Source organism: Macaca mulatta, chromosome 13, assembly GCF_049350105.2.
Source record: "Macaca mulatta isolate MMU2019108-1 chromosome 13, T2T-MMU8v2.0, whole genome shotgun sequence".
Lineage (NCBI taxonomy): Eukaryota > Metazoa > Chordata > Mammalia > Primates > Cercopithecidae > Macaca > Macaca mulatta.
In genome coordinates this window covers 54,525,970-54,549,629 of record NC_133418.1, presented here as the reverse complement: position 1 = coordinate 54,549,629, position 23,660 = coordinate 54,525,970, and the positions used below count along the sequence as shown (strand labels likewise).

The following is a 23,660-nucleotide window of genomic DNA, read 5'->3' as shown; positions in this document are numbered from 1 at the left end:
ACACTTATGCCTAGAATGCATAATTTTTCTTTTTTTTTTTTTTTTTTTGAGGCAGTCTTGCTCTGTCACCCAGGCTAGAGTACAGTAGCATGATCTCGCTCACTGCAACCTTCGCCTCCCAGGTTTAAGCGATTCTCCTGCCTCAGCCTCCCAAGTAGCTGGGATTACAAGCACATGCCACCACACTTGGCTAATTTTTTTTTTTTTTTTTTTTTTTTTTGAGACGGAGTCTTGCTCTGTCGCCCAGGCTGGAGTGCAGTGGCCGGATCTCGGCTCACTGCAAGCTCTGCCTCCCGGGTTCACGCCATTCTCCTGCCTCAGCCTCCCAAGTAGCTGGGACTACAGGCGCCCGCCACCTCGCCCGGCTAGTTTTTTGTATTTTTTAGTAGAGACGGGGTTTCACCGTGTTAGCCAGGATGGTCTCAATCTCCTGACCTCGTGATCCGCCCATCTCAGCCTCCCAAAGTGCTGGGATTGCGGATAATTTTTTTATACTTTTTAGTAGAGACAGGGTTTCACCATGTTGGCCAGGCTGGTTTCAACTCCTGACCTCAAGTATCTGCCCACCTCAGCTTCCCAAAGTGCTGGGATCACAGGCGTGAGCCACCGTACCTGGTCATAAGTTCTTAATGAATTACTTAATTAGTACTGTTTTATATTATTCTGTTTTTTCTTTATCTCATCCTGTTACCCATGCAGTGGTGCAATCATGACTCACAGAAGCCTCAACATCCCAGGCTCAAGCAATCTTCCCACCTCAGCCTCCTAAGTAGCTGGGTCTACAGGCATGTGACACCACACCTGGCTAATTTTTTGTTGTTGTTTTGGCAGAGATGGAGTCTCACTACTCCCACCTTGGCCTCCCAAAGTGCTGGGATTATAGGCGTGAGCCACCACACCCAGTCACATAAAACACCGTTTTCCTTCAACTTTGAATCTCTATACCAACTGCACATGAGTAATAAGCAATAAGATGAACACATCCTGCAAGACACCTGCTGCTAAACATGTCAGAATTTTTTGTTTAAAGACATAATTTAGGCCAGGCGTGGTGGCTCACGCCTGTAATCTCAGTACTTTGTGAGGCTAAGGTGAGCAGATCACTTGGGTTCAGGAGTTGGAGACCAGCCTGGACAATACGGTGAAACCCCGTCTCTACTAAAAATACAAAAATTAGCCAGGCATGGTGGCATGCACCTGTAATTCCAGCTACTTGGGAGGCTGAAACAGGAGAACTGCTTGAGCCCAGAGGCAGAGGTTGCAGGGAGCCGAGATCACATCATTGTACTCCAGCCTGGGCAACAGAGTGAGACTCTGTCTCCAAAAAAAAAAAAGGAAATAAAAATAAATACATAAATTACTTTTTGAGATAATTGTACATTCACACGTGGTTGTAAGAAATATAAGGCTTGTATACCCTTTATCCAGATTCACCCAAGAGTAGCAGTTTTTAAAACTATAGTACATCACAGTGAGGAAAATTACATGGCTACAACCTAGTGACCTTATTCACATCTCACCAGCTTTATGTACTTGTGTGTGGTATGCATACATATAGTTCCACGTAATTTTAGGGCATGTGTAGACTTGTGTGACCAACACCACAGTCAAGACACAAAACAGTCCACAACAAGACGCCCTGTGCTACTCTTCTATTGCTGCTGTTACAACCCTCCCAACTCCCTCTTTCCTTTTTTTTGAGACTAAGTCTTGCTCTTATTGCCCAGGCTGAAGTATAATGGTGCAATCTTGGCTCATTGCAACCTCCGCCTCCCGGGTTTAAGTGATTCTCCTGCCTCAGCCTCTTGAGTAGCTGGGATTACAGATGTCTGCCACCACGTACGGCTAATTTTTTCTATTTTTAGTAGAGACAGGGTTTTACCATGTTGGCCAGACTGGTCTCGAACTCCTGACCTAAGGTGATCTGCCTGCCTCAGTCTCTCAAAGTGCTGGGATTACAAGTGTGAGCACTGTGCCCAGCCCCAACCCCCCTTTAAATCTTGGCAACTACTATTCTCCAACTCTATGGTTTTAGACATAATTGAGCTTTTTAAAAAAATTATTATTATTATTATTATTTTTGAGATGGAGTCTCGCTCTTTTGCCCAGGCTGGAGTGCAGTGGCCGGATCTCAGCTTAATGCAAGCTCCGCCTCCCGGGTTCATGCTATTCTCCTGCCTCAGCCTCCCGAGTAGCTGGGACTACAGGTGCCCGCCACCTTGCCCAGCTAGGTTTTTGTATTTTTTAGTAGAGACGGGGTTTCACTGTGTTAGCCAGGATGGTTTCGATCTCCTGACCTCGTGATCTGCCCATCTCGGCCTCCCAAAGTGCTGGGATTACGGGCTTGAGCCACCACGCCCGGCCAAAAAAATTATTTTTTAAAATTAAAAAATATTATTTCATCACCCAGGTATTTTTTAAATTTAATTATACATTTGTTGTGTTTGTTTGTTTGTTTTTGAGACGGAGTCTCGCTCTGTCGCCCAGGCTGGAGTACAGTGGCCGGATCTCAGCTCACTGCAAGCTCCGCCTCCCAGGTTTACTCCATTCTCCTGCCTCAGCCTCCCGAGTAGCTAGGACTACAGGTGCCCGCCACCTCGCCCAGCTAGTTTTTTGTATTTTTTAGTAGCGACGGGGTTTCACCGTGTTAGCCAGGATGGTCTCGATTTCCTGACCTTGTGATCCGCCCGTCTCGGCCTCCCAAAGTGCTGGGATTATAGGCTTGAGCCCCTGTGCCCGGCTGTTTGTTTTTTTAAGTAGAGACAGGGTTTTGCCACATTGGCCAGGCTGACCTCAAACTGCTGGCCTCAAGTAATCCACCTGGCTTGGCCTCCCAAAGTGCTGGGATTACAGGCATGTGCCACCACACCCAGCCACATCACCCAAATTATTAAGCCTAGTATCCATTAGTTATTTTTCCTGATTCTCTCACCCGCTTCCACCTTTCCTCCCTCCTCCCACGTTTCACCCTCCAATAACCCCCGGTGTGTTGCTCCCCTCTATGTGTCCATGTGTTCTCATCATTTAGTTCCCACTTATAAGTGAGAACATGCTGTATTTGGCTTTCTGTTCCTGCATTAGTTTGCTAAGGATAATGGCCTCCAGCATAATTTAGCTTTGAGCATGATTTGAAACTGGTGGGACAGGAAAGACCTCAGCCTCAGTGCCTCTGTTAGTGTTTATGTTGGGACTCTTTGGGTGACAATGTGCAACATTTCTTTTGATTACACTGCTTCTGGCTTCTTTAGGATGACTTTCCACCATGGTAGCCTATTCTAGGGAGGGGAAACTTACCCTGCCTTTTTAACGAGGAAGCAACCACAGGCTTTTTCAGGCCACTTTTCCTTAGATTACTGCTCACTGCATCTTGAGGCAGTGGTGAACTGTTCCTCTGTGCACCTAAACCACAAATCATTACAGGTTTAACAATGTATCTGCTAAATATAAATTGATTTGATGTTAATTTTTAGAGTCTAAAACATATAAACAGTCTTTGCTAATTTCTAGGTTAGCTTCACAGTTTCTAGAAGGAGTTAGCATTAGCCTTTACACATAAAATTTTAGTTTTCTTATGCTCTTTATAGGAAATTGGATGAATAAACAGAAATGAAAGGAAGAAAAACATTCACTTATTGCTCCCACCTGTCAGACAATTACGATGAATTTTCTAGTGAACTGTCTTCCATTTTCTTCCCTGTGAATGTACTGCTGGTTTTGTGATTTTTTTTTTTTTTTTTTTTTTTTTTTTTTTGAGATAAGAGTCTTGCTCTGTCGCCCAGACTGGAGTGCAGTGGCATGATCTCGGCTCACTGCAAGCTCCGCCTCCCAGGTTCATGCCATTCTCCTGTCTCAGCCTCCTGAGTAGCTGGGACCACAGGCACCCGCCAACATGCCCGGCTAACTTTTTGTATTTTATTTTTTTTTTTTTTCTTTGAGACAAAGTCTGGCTGTGTCGCCCAGGCTGGAGTGCAGTGGCACGATCTCAGCTCACTGCAACCTCCACCTCCCGGGTTCATACCATTCTCCTGCCTCAGCCTCCTGAGTAGCTGGGACTACAGGCGCCCGCCACCATGCCCGGCTAATTTTTTGTATTTTTAGTAGAGACAGGGTTTCACCGTGTTAGCCAGGACGGTCTCGGTCTCCTGACCTCGTGATCCACCCGCCTCGGCCTCCCAAAGTGCTGGGATTACAGGCATGAGCCACTGCGCCCTGCCGAAATTCAAGTTTAACTGAGTATTCTATACTTTATCTGGCTACCCAAGTGATCTGAGCATTTTCTTTATTACAATTTATTTTTTATTTTTATTTTTTAGAGATGAGGTCTTGCTATGTTGCCCAGGCTGGAATGCAGTGGCTATTCGCAGGTCCAATCACAGTGGGCTAGAGCCTTGAGCTTCTGGGCTCAAGGGATCCTCCTGCCTCAGTTTCCTGAGTAGCTGGGACTACAGGCATGCCCCACTGCACCCAGACTATACTCATTTTTATGCCTGCCTGATATTCCATGGTAAAGTGGCTTTACCATGGTTCATTTAACTATCCCCAGTGGTTAACCCTTAGTTGTTTCTAATTTTTTAATACTCTAAATAATCATAAAATCAATATCTCCAGACAAAATGTTTTTCCTATACCAATAATTATTTCCTTAAAAAAGATGATTTAGAAGTGGGGCCGGGCATGGTGGCTCACACCTGTAATCCCAGCACTTTGGGAGGCCAAGACAGGTGGATCACCTCAAGTCAGACGTTCGAGACCAGTCTGGCCAACATAATGAAACCTCATCTCTAAAAAAACAAAAATTAGCTGGGCATGGTAGCAAGCACCTATAATCCCAGCTACTGAGGAGACCGAGGCAGGAGAATCACTTGAACCCGGGAGGTGGAGGTTGCAGTGAGCTGAGATTGCGCCATCACACTCCAGCCTGGGTGACAAGAGCCAAACTCCATCTCAAAAAAAAAAAAAAAAAACAGCCAAGCATGGTGGCACACGCCTGTAATCCCACCTACTTGGGAGGCTAAGGCAGGAGAATTGCTTGAACCCAGGAGGCGGAGGATGCAGTGAGCCGAGATCACATCATTGCACGATCCAGAGCAAGACTCCGTTTCCAAAAAAACGGGCAAAGACTAATAAGTAAACATTTAACAACAATTTCTGCTCTATATTCCTGCCAGAACTGCCTCTCTAAAATGCACAAATGACCATGTCACTTTGTTTCTCCATCTTTCTTCAACTTCCCAGCGCCAAAACTCTTATGCATGACCACCTGATCCATCCCTAGCAATATTCCCTATAGGTAGGACCATTTTAAGGATCTTAACAGACAAGCTATATACCAATGATTATAGCAATGTGCACTACACTAGCCATGCCAGAGAGCCTGGATTTTACTTTTGCCTGTGGTCTTATCATTTTAAAAAACTTTGCCAGCTGGGCATGGTGGCTCACATTGTAATTCCAACACTTTGGGAGGCTAGGGCAGGAGGATCACTTGAGGTCAGGAGTTTGAGACCAGCCTGGTCAACCAGTGAAACCCTGTCTCTACAAAAAACAAACCAAAAACTTAGCCGGGCATGGTATCTTGTGCCTGTAGTTCCAGCTACTTGGGAGGCTGAGGCAGGAGGATCTCTTGAGCCTAGGAGGTCCAGGCTGCAGCGAGCATGCCCCTGCACTCCAGCTTGGGCAACAGAGTGAGAACTCATCTCCTAAAAAACAAACAGCCCAGACGCGGTGGTTCACGCCTGTAATCCCAGCACTTTGGGAGGCCGAGGTGGACAGATCACAAGGTCAGGAGATCAAGACCATCCTGGCTAACACGGTGAAACCCCATCTCTACTAAAAATACAAAAAATTAGCTGGGCATGGTGGCAGGCCCCTATAGTCCCAGCTACTCGCAAGGCTGAGGCAGGAGAATAGCGTGAACCCAGGAGGCGGAGCTTGCAATGAGCCGAGATGCGCCACTGCACTACAGCCTGGGCAACAGAGTGAGACTATGTCTCAAAAGAAAAAAACAAACAAACAAAAAAACACATGAAACTTTGCTAATTTGGTAGCAAAAGGTATCTTGTTTTAATTTTGCATTTCTAAAATGTTTGCACTTTTCTGTTTACTAGTAAGTTTGGAGTTTGGTCCACAGGTAGGGACCAAGTAATATTTTCATTTTGTTTAGACTCTAGGTCTCTTGATGCTTACCTACTAGGATACTTCACCATTTTCATATTGATTTATCAGAGTCCTTAACTGACACTAGTATTAAGCATTTGAATTTAAAAATGTGGCCTGGCCGGGCATGGTGGCTCACGCCTATAATCCCAGCACTTTGGGAGGCCAATGCGGGTGGATCACCTGAGGTCAGGAGTTCAAGACCAGTCGGGCCAACAGGGTGAAACCCCATCTCTACTAAAAATACAAAAATTAGCCGGGCATGGTGGTGGGCGCCTGTAATCCCAGCTACTCGAGAGGCTGAGGCAGGAGAATTGCTTGAACCTGGGCAGTGGAGGTTGCAGTGAGCCGAGATCACATCAGTGCACTCCAGCCTTGGCAACAGAGCGAGACTCCATCTCTCAATAAATAAATAAATAAATAAGGCTGGGTGCAGTGGCTCGCACCTGTAATCCCAGCACTTTGGGAAGCCAAAGCGGATGGATCACCTGAGGTCAGGAGTTCGAGACCAGCCTGACTAATATGGTGAAACCCCATCTCTACTAAAAATACAAAAATTAACTGGGTATGCACCTGTAGTCCCAGCTACTCAGGAGGCTGATATGCGAATTGCTTGAACCCGGGAGGAAGAGGTTGCAGTGAGCCGAGATCGCACCACTGCATTCCAGCCTGGGCGACAGAGCAAGACTCCGTCTCATAAAAAAAAAAAAAAAGGGCCGGGCGCGGTGGCTCAAGCCTGTAATCCCAGCACTTTGGGAGGCCGAGACGGGTGGATCACGAGGTCAGGAGATCGAGACCATCCTGGCGAACACCATGAAACCCCGTCTCTACTAAAAAATACAAAAAACTAGCCGGGCGAGGTGGCAGGCGCCTGTAGTCCCAGCTACTCGGGAGGCTGAGGCAGGAGAATGGCGTAAACCTGGGAGGCGGAGCTTGCAGTGAGCTGAGATCCGGCCACTGCACTCCAGCCCGGGCTACAGAGCGAGACTCCGTCTAAAAAAAAAAAAAAAAAAAAGATAAAAAGGAAAAAATGTGTGTGTGGGTGTGTATATGTGTGTGTTTCTCCATATACTGAAAATGAGGACAATAAACTATATTTCTAAATTAGTATGGGGAATATAACCACTGTCACAAATTTTTTTTTTTTTTTTTTTTTTGAGACAGAGTCTCGCTCTGTCGCCCAGGCTGGAGTGCAGTGGTGCAATCTCCGCTCTCTGCAAGCTCCACTGCCTCCCGGGTTAACGCCATTCTCCTGCCTCAGCCTCCCTAGAAGCTGGGACTACAGGCACCCACCACCACGCCCGGCTAATTTTTTTTGTATTTTCAGTAGAGACGGGGTTTCACCGTGTTCACCAGGATGGTCTTGATCTCCTGACCTCATGATCTGCCCACCTCGGCCTCCCAAAGTGCTGGGATTACAGGCGTGAGCCACCGTGCCCGGCCTGTCACAAAAATTTTTTAAACACTCTACGGATGAAAACTTCATAATACTATCCTAAGGCAGATTAAGGTATAAGATTAATCTGTTTAAGGGATGTACACACATATACAGTAAAAGCAGAATTTGGTTGGATCTTATTTTTGGCTAAGGGATCAAACTTTCAGCTTAACTTGAAAAAGAATCATCAATGGAGAGTAAAACGTTTCTCAGGAAAAAATCCGTAAGAACAAAAACATATTTCTTGGCCAGGTGTGGTAGCTCACACCTATAATTCCAGCACTCTGGGAGGCCAAGATGGGAGAATCACTTAAGGCCTGGAGTTTGAGGCCAGCCTGGGCAACATGGTAAGACCCCTGTCTCTTTAATAAAAATAAAATAAAATATAATATTTTCTTATAATTGTTGAGGTTCAGTAAAAGACATAAAACATAGTAAAACAATCTCTAAAGACGATACCACCAAACCAACCAACCAGACTCTTACCAGATACTTCATCCTTTCTCCTCTTCTTTGACTTAGAGGCAGTAGACTCACAAGCTGATACTGTTGATTCTGAATGGCAACCTAACTGGGGTACAATAATCTCTTTAAGACCTAAAAAATAGAAGATTTCTGAATTGTTAATCCTATCCAAGGGTAAGTATGAGTATGGGCCTCTATCTAGCAAAAAGTTAATTTCTTTTTAAAAATCCCCCAAACGAATTATCCCAGTGTGGGCAACATAGGCAGACCCCATCTCTACAAAAAATAAAAAATTAGCACATCTGTGGTCCCAGTTACTTGAGAGGCTGAAGTGGGAGGATCACTTGAGCCCAGGAGGGTCAAGGCTGTAATGAGTCGTGATTACGTCACTGCATGCCAGCCTAGGTGACAGAGCCAGGCCCTGTTTCAAAAAACGAACCAAAAACAAAAACCAAAAAAAATTATGGAGTGATTGCTTGCTTTAAAATAAGTTCCTTGGGCCGGGTGTGGTGGCTCACGTCTGTAATCCCAGCACTTTGGGAGGCCAAGGTGGGTGGATCACCTGAGGTCAGGAGTTCGAGACCAGCCTGGCCAACATGGTGAAACCCCATCTCTAATAAAAATACAAAAATTAGCTGGGCATGGTGGCACATGCCTGCAGTCCCAGCTACTCAGGAGACTGAGGCAGGAGAATTGCTTGAACCCAGGAGGTGGAGATTGTAGTGAGCCGAGATTATGCCATTGCACTCCAGCCTGGGTGACAGAGTGAGACTCCATCTCAATAAATAAATACATACATAAATAAATTCCTTTAGACTGGGCACAATGGCTTACGCCTGTAATCCCAGCACTTTGGGAGGCTGAGGCAGGCAGATCACCCGACGCCAGGAGTTTGACACCAGAGTGGCCAACAGGGAGAAACCCCGTCTCTACTAAAAATACAAAAATTGGTCAGGCATGGTGGCAGGTGCCTGTAATCCCAGCTACTTGGGAGGCTGAGGCATGAGGATTCCTTGAACCCGGGATGCAGAGGTTGCAGTGAGCCAAGGTTGTGCTGCTGCACTCCAGCCTGGGCAATGGAGCAGATTCTGTCTAAAAAAAAAAACATTTTTTTTTGTTCATTCTTTGTTATAATTAACACAGGGCATCTGTGGAAGAGTAAACAGCAAACTAACTTTGCTAGATTGTCTCAGTAAAAAATGATCAAGTCTCTTCATCATTAATTTCAACCAACCAACCAACCTTTATGCAAGTATGCTGACTGGGACTGAAAGAAGGAATGCAACCAGGCACGGTGGCTCACACCTGTAATCCCAGCACTTTGGGAGGTTGAGGCAGGAGGACTGCTTCAGCCCAGGAGTTCAAGACCAGCCTGGGCAACAAAGTAAGACCCCCATCTCTGCAAAAAATTTTAAAAATTAGCCAGGCATGGTGGCACGTGCCTGTGGTCCTAGCTATCTGCAGGGACTGAGATGGGAGGATCTCGAGCCTGGGAGGTCAAGGCTGCTGTGAACTGTGATCATGCCACTGCACTCTAGCCTGGGTAACAAAGTGAGACCCTGTCTCAAAAAAAAAAGAAGGGACACTTTTAATTATCTAGCAACTGTTTCTGAAGGTTGCTAAGACAATCTCCAAATGTATCAATGGAACTCTTTCATTGCAATTTTAGAAAAACATAATAACCAGGTCAACCATACCACCTACCGCTGGAATCAAAATTTAGGAAGTCTGAGAATTCCTGAGCCAATGTCTCGTCACTGGCAAAGGCACAGATGCAAGCAAAGAAATGAATGCATCTCTGGGCTGCCTCATCCTTGGAGGCATTTGACTTGTGCGATTTCAGAGTCTGACAGGAGCAGAAGAAACGGCGCTCAGGCAAGCTTTTGGCACTGATTTTCTGCACAAAAGATGTATGCAAATACCCCAAACTGTGCTTCTGGCTTGCCTTGCATTTCACCACCAAGATGTTTTTAGTAATTCTCTGCACCAGAGGACCTGTGGGTTCCGTGGCCAACTGCCAGATGGTCTGTTTGGTTTCCGGGGAGGCCTGCATTGCATTCAGGACCGAGCTCTTCAGGGTCAGAGGGGTGGCCTCTGCCTGGCAGTTCACCGCCAGCTTGATGTGCTGGCACTGGTTTTCCACAACGCCTTGAGTGGCAGCTTTCAGGCATGAGGGGACATAACACCGTCCAGAGCTCAGCTGAGTGATGATTGTCCCATCCACTGTCTGGATTGTTGTCTCTGAAACCCCGAGCTCCACAAAGCATCGGTAATCAGGGCCCCGGTCTCTTTGCCGCACTGAGTAGACCTGAAGATCAGAGCCTGTAATGATTTTGACAGCTTCAACACTAGGCTGCTTGCGTGCACCATAGCGGAATATGGTTCCACATGTCTTGTTCTTACAGCTCAGTCCCCGGGTTCCATTGTATGTGCCACATCGGGGACACTTTCTGATTCCCCTCAATGTGGCCTTCCCCAAATCAGATAAGAAAGCTGGGACTTTAGTCCTCAGAGAATTTGGTTCCATTTTTCACAGGCCCTACAAAAGATAATATACCCAATAGCATGAGTATACCTTCACACGCAAAAGTTAAAGTCACTTGTAATATTTAGTACAGAAAGCAAAATATAAAAAAGCTATCCACTATTTTTTTTTTTTTTTGAGACGGAGTCTCGCTCTGTCACCCACGTTGGAGTGCTGCGGCGCAATCTCGGCTCACTGCAGCCTCCGCCTCCTGGGTTCAACCGATTCTCCTGCCTCAGCCTCCTGAATAGCTGGGACTACAGGCGCCCGCCACCACGCCCAGCTAATTTTTGTATTTTTAGTAGACATGGGATTTGACCATGTTGGCCAGGCTGGCCTCAAACTCCTGACCTTGTGATCGACCTGCCTAGGCTTCCCAAAGTGCTGGGATTACAGGCGTGAGCCACCGCACCCGGCTGCTATCCACTATTTTTAAACTGTACCACAAAACAACATAAATTTAAACCTACAAACAAAATGAAAGTAAAGGAAACTGCCTTTCATACCTATTTTTTAAAATCCTAATAATCAAAGCATTTCTCCAGGTTTAACTCTGTTTTATATAACAATGGAGGTTAGTTAACCCAATCTTTACATCCCAGATGTTTAACTTCAGCAAAAACTAGAGAACATGAAAGATGAGTTTTTTCCCTTCCATCATTTCCCACAAAACCCAGCCCAATCCTACCTGTACCAGCTGCCAAGGCATCTGGAAAACAGTGTAACCTGAATTAATAAGACCTAAAAGGTGATTCATTAGTTTCTAATAATCAGGCGAAAACACGATCATTTGCAGACTAACGATAAATGCTTAACCCAAAGTCTTCTGAAGTTTGAGCTGTATGGTGTAACAATGCAGACATTCTGCCTCCTCCTTCTTCACCAGCCAATGGCAAAGCTTCTGCCCAATGTTCCGCAAATAAGATTCCCACTTCCCTAAGTGAAGGTCTTGATAGTCTGCAAGTAAAACAAGAAAAAATATCAAAGTTATACAAAGACAGGATGATTCTTTCCTTGGAAATCAAACAGAATAGGAATCAAAGTCTTTCACAATTACTTGAGAAGTATTTGACAGAAATTATTATGGAAATGGTTAAGTGTTTTGTACTTCCAACTGTAAGAAGGTAAAAAGGTGCTAATGTCATTACAAAGGGGGTTGTCAAGAACACTTTAGAGGCCTGACATGGTGGCTCACTCCTGTAATACCAGAGATTTGGGAGGCTGAGGTGGAGGATACTTGAGCCCAGGAGTTCAAGACCAGCCTGGACAACATAGTGAGATCTCATTTCTATAAAAAAAATTTAAAAATTAGCTGGGCATGGTGGTGTGCACCTGTAGTTCCAGCTATGTTGGAGGCAGAAGTGGGAGGATCACCTGAGTCCAGGAGAGCAAGGCTGCACATTGTGCCATTATACCCCAGCCTTGGCGACAGAGCAGGACCCCATCTCTTTTTTTTTTTTTTTTGAGACAGAGTCTCAATCTGCTCACCCAGGCTGGAGTGCAGGGCGCAATCTCGGCTCACTGCAACCGCCACCTCCCAGATTCAAGTGATTCTCCTGCCTCAGCCTCCCCAGTAGCTGGGACTACAGGCACATGCCACCACACCTGGCTAATTTTTTGTATTTTTAGTAGAGACGAGGTTTCACTGTGTTTCCATCTCCTGACCTCGTGATCTGCCCGCCTCAGACTCCCAAAGTGCTGGGATTACAGGCGTGAGCCACAGCACCTGGCCGACCCCATCTCTTTAAAAAAAAAAAACAAAACACCTAGAGCCATGTTATATAATTGGTCAATCACTCATCCTTCCTAATAGTAATACATCACATTTTTAGAGTGCTTTATGTTTTTTTCTGCTCTGTTACCCAGGCTGGAGTGCAGTGGTGCAATCACGGCTCACTGCAGACTCAACCTCCTGGGCTCAAGTGATCTGCTTGCCTCAGCCTCCCAAGTAGCTGAACCTGTAGGTAGGTATTGCCATGCCTGGCTAATTTTTAAAAAATTTTTTGGTAGAGACAGGGGTCTCACTTTGTTGCCCAGACTGGTCTCAAACTCCTGGCCTCAAGCGCTCCTCCTGCCTTGTCCTCTTAAAGTGTTGGGATTACAGGTGTGAGCCACTGTGCCCAGCCTCACAAAGCTTCATTTACTCAGTAAAAATTACAGTCGGGGACGAGTTTATAGCACCAGTGAAAACGTGGACATTTTAAAACTATTCTTATTTGTACTTTCCAATTTGTTAATCAGTGGACTATAGAAGATGTAGAGAGAAAAAAATTTTTTTTGAGACAGAGTCTTGCTCTGTCACCCAGGATGGAGTGCAGTGATGTGATCTCGACTCACTGCAACCTCTGCCTCCCGGGCTCAAGCAATTCTCTGGTTAATTTTTGTATTTTTAGTAGAGATGCAGTTTTACCATGTTGGCCAGGCTGGTTTCAAACTCCTGCCCTCCAGTGATCTGCCCGCCTTTGCCTCCCAAAGTGCTGGGATTACAGGTTTGAACCACTGTGCCTGGCCCTATTCTTTTTTTTTTTTTTTGAGACAGAGTCTCACTCTGTTGTCAAAGATGGAGTAGAATGGCCAGGCGCGGTGGCTCAAGCCTGTAATCCCAGCACTTTGGGAAGCCGAGACGGGTGGATCACGGGGTCAGGAGATCGAGACCATCCTGGCTAACACGGTGAAACCCCGTGTCTACTAAAAAATACAAAAAACTAGCCGGGCGAGGTGGCGGGCGCCTGTAGTCCCAGCTACTTGGGAGGCTGAGGCAGGAGAATGGCGTAAATCTGGGAGGCGGAGCTTGCAGTGAGCTGAGATCCGGCCACTGCACTCCAGCCTGGGCAACAGAGCGAGACTCCGTCTCAAAAAAAAAAAAAAAAAAAAAGATGGAGTAGGCTCACTGCAGCCTTGACCTTCCAAGGTCAAGCAATCCTCCTGCCTCGGCCTCTCAAATAGCTGAGACCACAGGTTTGTGCCACTACAATCAGCTAATTATTAATTTTTTACAGAGATGGGGTCTCACTATGTTGCCCAGGCTGGCTTTGAACTCCTGGGCTCAAGCAATCCTCCTGCCTCGGCCTCCAAAGTCTGGGACTACAGGTGTGAGCCACTATGCCCAGTGGTCTCTATTCTTCTTAAAAAATGTTCTAGGCTGGGCGCAGTGGCTCATGCCTGTAATCCCACAACTTTGGGAGGCTGAGGCAGGTGGAACACCTGAGGTCAGGATTTCCAGACTAGCCTGGCTAACATGGTAAAACCCCGTCTCTACTAATAATACAAAAAAAAAAAAATTATCTGGGCGTGGTGGTGCACCACGTCTGTAATCTCAGCTACTCCAGAGGCTGAGGCAGGGGAATCGCCCGAACCTGGGAGGCAGAGATTGCTGTGAGCTGAGATCATGCTGTTGCACTCCAGCGCGGGCGACAAGAGTGAAACTCCGTCTCACAAAAAAAGTTTTAAAAAGAAGACTAGGCACAGTGGCTCACACCTGTAATTGCCAACACTTTGGGAGGCCGAGGCAGGAGGGATACTTGAGGCCAGGAGTTCGAGACCAGTGTAGCCAATATGATGAAACCCTGTGTCTACTAAAAATACAAAAATTAGGCAGGCATGGTGGCACTTGTCTATAACCCCAGCTACTCAGGGGGCTGAGGCATGAGAATTGCTTGAATGCAGGAGGCAGAGGTTGCAGTGAGCCAAGATTGCACCACTGCACTCCAGCCTGGGCAAAAGAGTGAGACTTTGTCACACACACACACACACACACACACACACACACACACACACACACACAATTTAAAGAAAATAAGTGCTTTGTGAAATAAGATGCATAGCACGGTTTCTCCACCTTGGCACTGCTGACATTTAGGGCTGGATAATTCTTTGTTGCGGGGGCTATCCTATGCATTGTAGAATGTTGAACAGTATCCCTGGTTTCTACCCACTAGATCCCAGTAGCAAGTCCCATCCCTAATTGTAAAAAAAAAGAAAAAAGAAAAAGAAAAAGTCTCCAGATAATGCAAAATGTCCCCTGGAGGCAAAACTGCCCCAGTTAAAAGCCACTGATGTAGAGTCATTAGCCTGTTCACACAGCATTCCTTCCCAGCTCAATGAACTTCTTTAGTAGGTATTCTCATTCAGTCCCACAGGGATTCTTAGAATATTGTTCCAAAGTCAAAACACGAAGGATCAGTTTGCTCTTAACCATGAATTATCTCTGTGACCAAGTCCTTTAACTTCTGGGCTTCAGGATTTTTTCATTTGCAAAATGACATGACATATGTATATATGTGTGTGTGTGTATATATATGTATGTATATGTATATATATACACACACACATACACACATAATTTATAATATATGAAAGAGCTTAAAAAATTAATTTAAAAATTATGTTGCTAATGATGATTTAACATATCATCAAAGTGGAAAAAAAGTCTGTCGTTAAGGGAGGAGGTGGTGTGCCAGCTGTTGGTGCTGTAGCTTTAGCATAGGAATAGCTGTAGCATCAACATAGGAATTCCACTCTTTTATCTTTTCTTTTACTTTTTTTCGCTCTTGTTGTCCAGGCTGGAGTGCAATGAAGCGATCTCAGCTCACTGCAACCTCCGCCTCCAGGGTTCAAGTGATTCTCCTGCCCCAGCCTCCCAAGTAGCTGGGATTACAGGCACGGGCCACCATGCCCAGCTAACTTTTTTGTATTTTTAGTAGCAACAGGGTTTCACCATGTTGTCCAGGCTGGTGTCAAACTCCTGATCTCAAGTGATCCACCTGCCTCAGCCTCTCAAAGTGCTGGGATTACAGGAGTGAGCCACCGCGCCCAGTCTTTTCTTTTACTTTTTGATTATGCCCTTCAGAGGGCGATTTGTGATTATCTTTAACATTATATATGCATATTTCTTTCTTAAAAATGCTTTCAATTTTGGAATAATTTTAGAAAATTTATTTCAGGCCGGGCGCGGTGGCTCAAGCCTGTAATCCCAGCACTTTGGGAGGCCGAGACAGGCGGATCACGAGGTCAGGAGATTGAGACCATCCTGGCTAATGCGGTGAAACCCTGTTTCTACTAAAAAATACAAAAAACTAGCTGGACGAGGTGGCGGGCGCCTGTACTCCCAGCTACTCGGGAGGCTGAGGCAGGAGAATGGCGTGAACCCGGGAGGCGGAGCTTGCAGTGAGCCGAGATTGCACCACTGCACTCCAGCCTGGGCAACAGAACGAGACTCCATCTCAAAAAAAGAAAAAAAAAAAAGAAAATTTATTTCAACACATTTATTACATTTTAGCTTTTTTTAAAAATTGAGACAGAGTCTCACTTTGTCACCCAGGCTGGAGTGCAGTGGCATGATCTTGGCTCACTGCAACCTCCGCCTCCCAGGTTCAAGCAGTTCTCCTGCCTCAGCCTCCCGATTAGCTGGGACTACAGGGGTGTGCCAACACACCTGGCTAATTTTTGTATTTTCAGTAGAGATGGGGTTTCACCATGTTGGCCAGGCTGGTCTCGAACTCCTGACCTCAGATGATCCACCCGCCCTGGCCTCCCAAAGCTCTGGGATTACAGGCATGAGCCACCGTGCCTGGCTAAATTTTAGCTTTTATGGGAAAGCTAAAGACAGTACACAGACTTCCTACCTACCCTTCACACAGATTCCCCAAATGTTAACATCTCACATAACTGTGGGGCATTTGTCAAAAATAAGGTCTTAACATTGGTACACTATTAACTCTACTACAGGCTTTATTCAGATTTTACCAGTTGTCCACTAATGCTCCTTTTTATTTTATTTATTTATTTTTTGAAAGAGTCTTGCTCTGTCGCCCAGGCTGGAGTGCAGTGGCGTGATCTTGGCTCACTGCAACCTCCGCCTCCCAGGTTCAAGCAATTCTCCTGCCTCAGCCTTCTAAGTAGCTGGAATTATGGGCATCCATCACCAAGCCTTGTTAATTTTTTTGTATTTTCAGTTGAGACAGGATTTCGCCATGTTGGCCAGGCTGGTCTTGAACTCCTGACCTCAAGTGATCTGCCTGTCTCGGCCTCCCGAAGTGCTGGGATTACAGGCATGAGCCACCACGCCCGGCCTCAATCTCCCTTTTAAAAAAGAAGAAACCTTTTAGAATAATTTTAGATCTTCAGAAAAGTGGCAGATAGAACACAGTTCCCAAACACCCCTCACCCAATTTCCCGATGTTAACATCATATATTAACATGGGACATTTGTCAAAACCAAAGAACCAACATTGCCACATTATTATTAACTAAACTCTAGACTTTGTCCCTTTTTTCTGTTTCTGGATCCAATCCAAGATACCACATGTCTCCTTAGTCTCCTCGAGGCCATGAGTTTGTCTTTCTTTTTCCTAATCTTGATAGTTTTGAAGAGTCCAATATTTTATAAAATGTCCCTCAATTTGGGCTTGTCTGGTATCTTCCTTGCGTATTTGGAATCAGTATATTTTGATCTGATATTCTGACCCAGCAATTACACTAAGAATTTATTTTACAGATTCCCATGTGTGTGAAATGAGGGAAATTATAAGGCAACTCAATGAAGCATCTTTGTAGCAGCAAAATATAAGAAACAACCTGATGTCCCTCAAGAAGATACTGGTGTAATTAATTATGGTATACCTATATAATGGAATACTTTCCAGAAAATAAAATATTTTTACAGCTATTTTTTAAAAAATGGCATGGCCTAGCACAGTGGCTCACGTCTGTAATCCCAGCACTTTGGGAGCCGAGGCGGGCAGATCACCCAAGGTCGGGAGTTCCCGACCAGCCTGACCAACATGGATAAACCCTGTCTCTACTAAAACTACAATATTAGCCGGGCGTGGAGGAGGGCGCCTGTAATCTCAGCTACTCCGGAGGCTGAGGCAGGAGGATCGCTTGAACCTGGGAGGCAGACGTTGCGATGAGCCAAGATTGTGCCATTGCACTCCAGCCTGGGCAACAGAGAGAAACTCTATCTCAAAAAAAAAAAAAAAAAAAAAAAAAAAAAAATGGCCTGAGTAGCTGGATGTAGTGGCTCACGCCTGTAATCCCAGCACTTTGGGAGGCTGAGGCAGGAGGATCACTGAGCTCAGGAGTTCAAGACCAGCCTGGGCAACATAGTGAGACCCTGTCTCTTAAAAAAAAAAAAGATACAGTGTGGAGTGAAAAAAGTGCAGCACTTTGTAATATGCTATTCTTGGTTTTACTCTTCCTTTTAAAAGAAAAAAAAAAAACGACCAGAGACACACATATGTAGCTATCTATACACACACACATTCAATGTCTGTTGCCTCAGAAGAAATGACATGGGATTTGGGAAATAGAAGTTAGGAGGAAGACTTACATTTCACTGTTTGGCAGTATTTGAATTTTAAAACATGTACTAGTATTACTTCCTAGAGACTCTATATCGAAAGCATATACTAACAATTAACACAACTTGTAAAGAACTTGTATTTGAAACCTGAAAGATCTCCTGGGTAGTCTCTTCTCGGCAAGTTTACAAATCAGCCTCCTTGGCGGGAGTGTTAAGGGACTGGTGTTGGAAGCATTAACCCGCGGTGGGTTTCCATCCAACCACTACCCAGACCTAAATGTTTGGTGGATGCTGTTTCATGCTTGTGAGGCACAGTTAGGGGAAGAGAACGAATGATCATCACGGATAAATAATAAAACTAGCTGAGTACACTGCGTGTTAAACCCTTTCTATGCATTTACTCGTGTACTGCCCACACGACCCTGTGAGGTAGATACTATGTTACCCATCTTAGAGATGAGGAAACTGTTACTCAGATTTGACGGAAGTGTCACAGCCAGCAGGTAACTCACAAACGTGGGTTTGTAGTCTGCTGGATGGCTTGCCAAACCACAACTGGGAGGCTGGGGCACATCAGCCCTGAACGGCCTCGGAACAGCGGAGGAAGGCCGTCGGGGCCCTGCAGTCACGGAGCGGCCGCCCGACCTCCTGGACGCTCACCTCACGGCCGGCTTCCGGGATGGGCCTGCGGCGACACACACATATCCCCTGGGACCTGCTTCCCGGCATCCTCCCCGCGCGAGCGCTCACTTCCGGTCCCAAGTAGGCCCAGGCAGAAGCATCACCTCGCCGGCAGCTGCTCCTTGGACTTGCTCTCCGCTGGGAACCCCAGCTCTACACCCCTGCCCCACCGCAGCCCCGGTCCTCGCTCCAACACGACCCCCTTACCTGCCCTGCGCCCCCCCCCACGAGTCCCGGGGCACTTCGCTGACGACCGCCCTCACCTCTTCTCTCTTCGCCTGCCGCGGCCTTTTACAAACGGGGCCAAATTGTTCTCTGTAACGACAATCATTATTGGTCAGAGCCGCCCACGAGCGGCAAGTAGCCGCCCACCCGAGCTCGCGTTGTCTTATGGGAGTTGTAGTTTTCTCCTTCAGAGACCGCTGAGACTCTAGGGGAATGCGGTGGTAGAACCTACGCCGACCTAGCGGCTGTAAAACTCAGGCTCTGCCTTGGGGCTCGAGTGATTCTGGCAGATCTTACTGCTGACACAGTTCCAGTGCTGGTCTTGACTGTTTCTGGCCTGAGAGAGTCCTATTTCTGAATAGACTTTCGCTGATAATCGATGCGAAAATGGCCTGAGTTGCCGGACGTGGTGGCTCACGCTTGTAATCCCAGCACTTTGGGAAGCCTGGGAGACAGAGCAGGATTCTGTCTCAAAGAAGAAGAAGAAGAAAAAAGTAAATAGTCATCAGTACTTTAGTTTAGTGGGCAGGACAGGTTTTAAATAAACGACTACATGTATAATTAAATAGAATTAAAAATTATGACAAATGCTATAAAGGAGAAGTATAAGATGGAGTGAGAAGTTAGTGATTTAGATTGTGGGGTGAAGAAAGGAAAGCCGAGGAAGTGACTTAAGTGGAGACTTGAAAGCACAAAATAGGGAAAAACTGTTCTTGTGCAAGACCCTGAGAAGGGAGTCTCTCAGCTCCCAATTCACCTTTTTTTGTGAAACATTTTTCCTTTGTTGGCTCAGTGTTAGGCTTTGTCAGTAGAGGGCACTTGGGGAACAATGCAGTGATAGTGGAAAGAAGGCACTTCCTTCATGGGCTCTGGTTCTCTTCTCATACTCAGTGTGGGAGCCAATGGATCAGTGTACAGAAGCCCTAGCAGCGCTCACCTCAGTGGTCCCCAGGACCTGCCCCAGCTGCCCCTCATGTGTCCCACCTGCAGCTGCCTCCAAGGCAGCTTTGGCTGCACCACCCCGCAACTGTCTCTAGAATCGACAGAAAAAATATACAGGACACTCCATTACATTTGAATTTGAGCTAAACAATTTATTTATTTATTTATTTATTTTAGTATAAGTGTGTCCCATGCAACATTTGGCATTGTATTTTTTTTTTTTTTTTTTTTTTTTTTTTGAGACGGAGTCTCGCTCTGTCGCCCAGGCTGGGGTGCAGTGGCGCAATCTCGGCTCACTGCAAGCTCCGCCTCCCGGGTTCACGCCATTCTCCTGCCTCAGACTCCCGAGTAGCTGGGACTACAGGCGCCCGCCCCTGCGCCCGGCTAATTTTTTCTATTTTTAGTAGAGACGGGGTTTCACCATGGTCTCGATCTCCTGACCTTGTGATCCGCCCACCTCGGCCTCCCAAAGTGCTGGGATTACAGGCGTGAGCCACCACGCCCGGCCTTTTTTTTTTTTTTTTGAGACAGAATTTCGCTCTGTCACCCAGGCTGGGGTGCAGTGGCCGGATCTCAGCTCACTGCAAGCTCCGCCTCCCGGGTTTAGGCCATTCTCCTGCCTCAGACTCCCGAGTAGCTGGGACTACAGGCGCCCGCCACCTCGCCCGGCTAGTGTTTTGTATTTTTTAGTAGAGACGGGGTTTCACCGTGTTAGCCAGGATGGTCTCGATCTCCTGACCTCGTGATCCACCCGTCTCGGCCTCCCAAAGTGCTGGGATTACAGGCTTGAGCCACCGCGCCCGGCCTGTATTTTTTATTTTTTTTTATTTTTTGAGACAGGGTCTCGCTCTGTTGCCCAGGCTGGAGTGCAGTGGCATGATCATGGCTCACTGCAGCCTCAACTCCCTGGGGTCAAATCATCTTCCTACCTCAGCCTCCCAAGTAGCTGGGACTACAGGTGCATGCCAACATGCTTGGCTAATTTATTTATTTTAATTTTTTATGTTGTAGAGATGAAGTCTCACTATGTTGCTCAGGTTGGTCTCTCGAACTCCTAGGTTCAAGCGATCCTACCACCTTGGCCTCCCAGTGTGCTCAGATTATAGGTGTGAGCCACCACACCCAGCCAAACCAAACTCTAAAAGACCCTAATTAACTGATGAGTGATAGCCAGGAAGAATCCAAAACATTACCCTCCTAAGTATTTAATTTATCTTTGCAATGTAACTAAAGACTTTGCCTTAAATGGTAGTTAACCTACCTGTATTTGAAAACCTCTTCAAAGACCACTTATTTACTCTGGAATTCAGAAAGGTGCAAAGTCCCTACTTTTTAACCCTTGTATTATTTGTATTGCAACAAATCAGGTGAGAAAGCACTGAAGCCATAGAAATCAGAACTTCTTTCGGTAATTTTCAAAGGCATCTTGAGATTAATGGAAGTACTTACTTAAGGGCACTTGACTACTTTTTGAGAAACCTATCTAAAGATGTTTCATCTTTTTCAAGTAGCAGTTTCCTGCAAGCATAGGAAGGAAAGCTGTGGACTACTCTGTTCCTTCCAAAGCAAAGTCCATTTCTTGAGCTGCCATCATCAGTACTAGAAGCTTCTCTCTGTTATGCAAAATTTATATGCCATTTATTTCTGTATTTTCATCTTTTGATCCCTTACCAAATTGTCTCATATAAAAAACAACTTGGCTGGGGGCGGTGGCTCACACCTGTAATCCCAGCATGTTGGGAGGGTGAGGCAGGATTGCTTGAACCCAGGAGTTTGAAACCAGCTTGGGCCTTTTTTAGAGACCCTGTCTCAAAAAAAAAAAAAAAAAAAAAAATTCAACAACAACAACAACAACAAAACTCAGACCAAAACTGAGCATAAGATAGAATGCACAAAATCAAATTTTCTTTTTTTCTCAACTTTTATTTTAGATTGGGTGTACATATGCAGCTTTGTTACCTGGTATATTGCACATTGCTGAGGTTTGGGGTATGAATGATTCCATCATCCAGGTACTGAGCATAGTACCTAATGGTTAGTCTCTCAACCTTCCCCCCAGTAGTTCCCAGTTTCTATTGTTGCCGTCATTATTTCCATGAGTACCCAATGTTTCGCTCCCACTTATAAGTGAGAACATGGAGTGTTTGGTTTTCTGTTCCTACATTAATTCACTTCAGATAGTGACCTCCAGCTTCATCCATGTTGCTGCAAAGGACATGATTTCATTCTTTTTTATGGCTGCATAGTATTCCATGGTATATATATATGCAAGGAAAATGGCTGCAGGGCAGTCAAGAGTAGGCTGAGGTAAACATCTGGTGCAGCATGACACAGCGGGATTGGAGTGCAGGTGCACAATCCTGTGCATTGTATAATCACAGTTATGTAACCATGTTATAAGTGAGCTCATCACCTGGCTCTGAGGTGCATAAATGTATCATTGACACTGTGAGAGGGGGCACATAATAAAGCCATGTCCCACCTGCCTCCGGACCCCCAAGTGTTCTTTCAACTACTTGCCACCCGTCCACCAACTCCCCTCGAACCCCAGCTCGGGTTGGACCCTGACAATTGGTGTAACTGGCAGGATACTGAAGTGAGTGAGTTCTCAGCACCTGACGATCCCTGGTTGGCCATGTGGCTCCAACATGGGTTGTGGTACCTAGTGGCAGCTGTGTTGCTCAGATGGGCCCTGGTAGAAACAGGGGCGGAGGTGGACATGTCCCCCGGGAGCATGGAGAAGGCGCTGAAGCACCTGGAAGCACACAGCACCAAGAAGAAGCGTGCCTTTGCCGGCAGAGTTGGATGGGCATTTTTGACTATGCTGTGGAAAGTGCATGCCCAGTCCCCGTGGGATGCAGCACAGGTAAGGAACCTCCAGGTGCTAGCTGAGTGCCTGGAGGCCCAGATACACAGCTTGGAACAAGAATTGGGAACTGCCATAAGTGCAGGCTTGAGCCTGCCTTCCCGGCCAGAAACTCCCATTCGATCTGATACCGAGGAGGAAGAACCCCTGCTGCAGGCTGACCCTGTGGTCTGCCAGAAAATAGAGCATGAACAGCCCCTTGGGCCCCAAGGGCGGGCTCAGGGCCCCCCTACAGTGGTGGAGCACACTTCATATAGTGCCTACACCCCCACTGAGTTGCAGGAGTTAGGCAAGTAGCAGGAGCCCCTGCCTGCCTGGATGCTCCGCCTCTGGGACAAAGGAGCTGACGGTATTTCCAGTTCCACTGCTGAGATGGAAAAGTTGGCTTCTGTCACAGCTCACCCCTCCCTCCGTCAGTGGTTGCAGGTGAGCAGGCAGTTGGCACACGGGAAAGGTGACCGCATCCTGATTGAATGGCTGATGGCAGCCATATGGACAGGGTGGAACGATGCCAGAGAAATATCAAAAACTGTGAGTAAATGGCAATCACATGCAGAGCTGGTAGAGGTAATTTGGAAGATGGGTATGTGGCAGGCTATGTTTGATTTGAATACCCAAAGGGCCAGATGATGAATGCTTTACCTCCCACATGAAGGACCTTGTGTTGGGCTCTGCATCCCTGAGTGGTTTTAGCTCTCTGGCTGTTGTCCTTCTCTGTACATGGGGCATAAGGTGACCACCATACCTAAGGTGATACTGCCATGGCAGCTCTTGGGGAAGCAGAAAGCCAGCAGTGTGAGCAGGGAGTCTGTGCCATAAAGAAGGGGAAGGTATCCCTCCCATAGGGAGCCACCCCACAGGACAAAAAGTGGCCCCAGCGGGTGACCCCCAGGCAGATGTGAATTGATTTGTTATTGGCTGGGGTTGCCTGAGACAAAATTGACAGGCAACCCAATGAAGTGCTGTTAACTTTGTGGAAGCAATTGTCCCTGGAGCAGCAATTCTGGAAAATGCCCAAGAGGGGGCAGGATGATGCTGCTCAACCCAGTCCTGCTGGACA

At 46.4% G+C, this 23,660-nt stretch overlaps 1 protein-coding gene across 7 annotated transcripts in view; it reads right to left on the bottom strand.

The window, feature by feature from the left end:
- Window positions 1-18,869, bottom strand: part of C13H2orf42 (chromosome 13 C2orf42 homolog) — a 43,481-nt gene extending 24,612 nt beyond the window's left edge. For 2 of the 7 annotated variants that reach the window (XM_015112605.3, XM_077959452.1), the window contains exons 1-5: window positions 18,547-18,869; window positions 11,272-11,540; window positions 9,764-10,598; window positions 8,081-8,191; window positions 3,295-3,399 (exon numbers count right to left, since the gene is read on the bottom strand). In XM_015112605.3, coding sequence (XP_014968091.1) covers window positions 3,295-3,399; window positions 8,081-8,191; window positions 9,764-10,586 — 1,039 coding nt within the window. In that variant the 5' untranslated portion in view covers window positions 10,587-10,598; window positions 11,272-11,540; window positions 18,547-18,869. Of the gene's footprint in view, window positions 1-3,294; window positions 3,400-8,080; window positions 8,192-9,763; window positions 10,599-11,271; window positions 11,541-18,398 lie in introns of all 7 variants that reach the window. The other 5 variants (XM_015112604.3, XM_077959453.1, XM_015112607.3 and 2 more) reach the window with 4 other exon arrangements.
- Window positions 18,870-23,660: the final 4,791 nt, after the last annotated feature.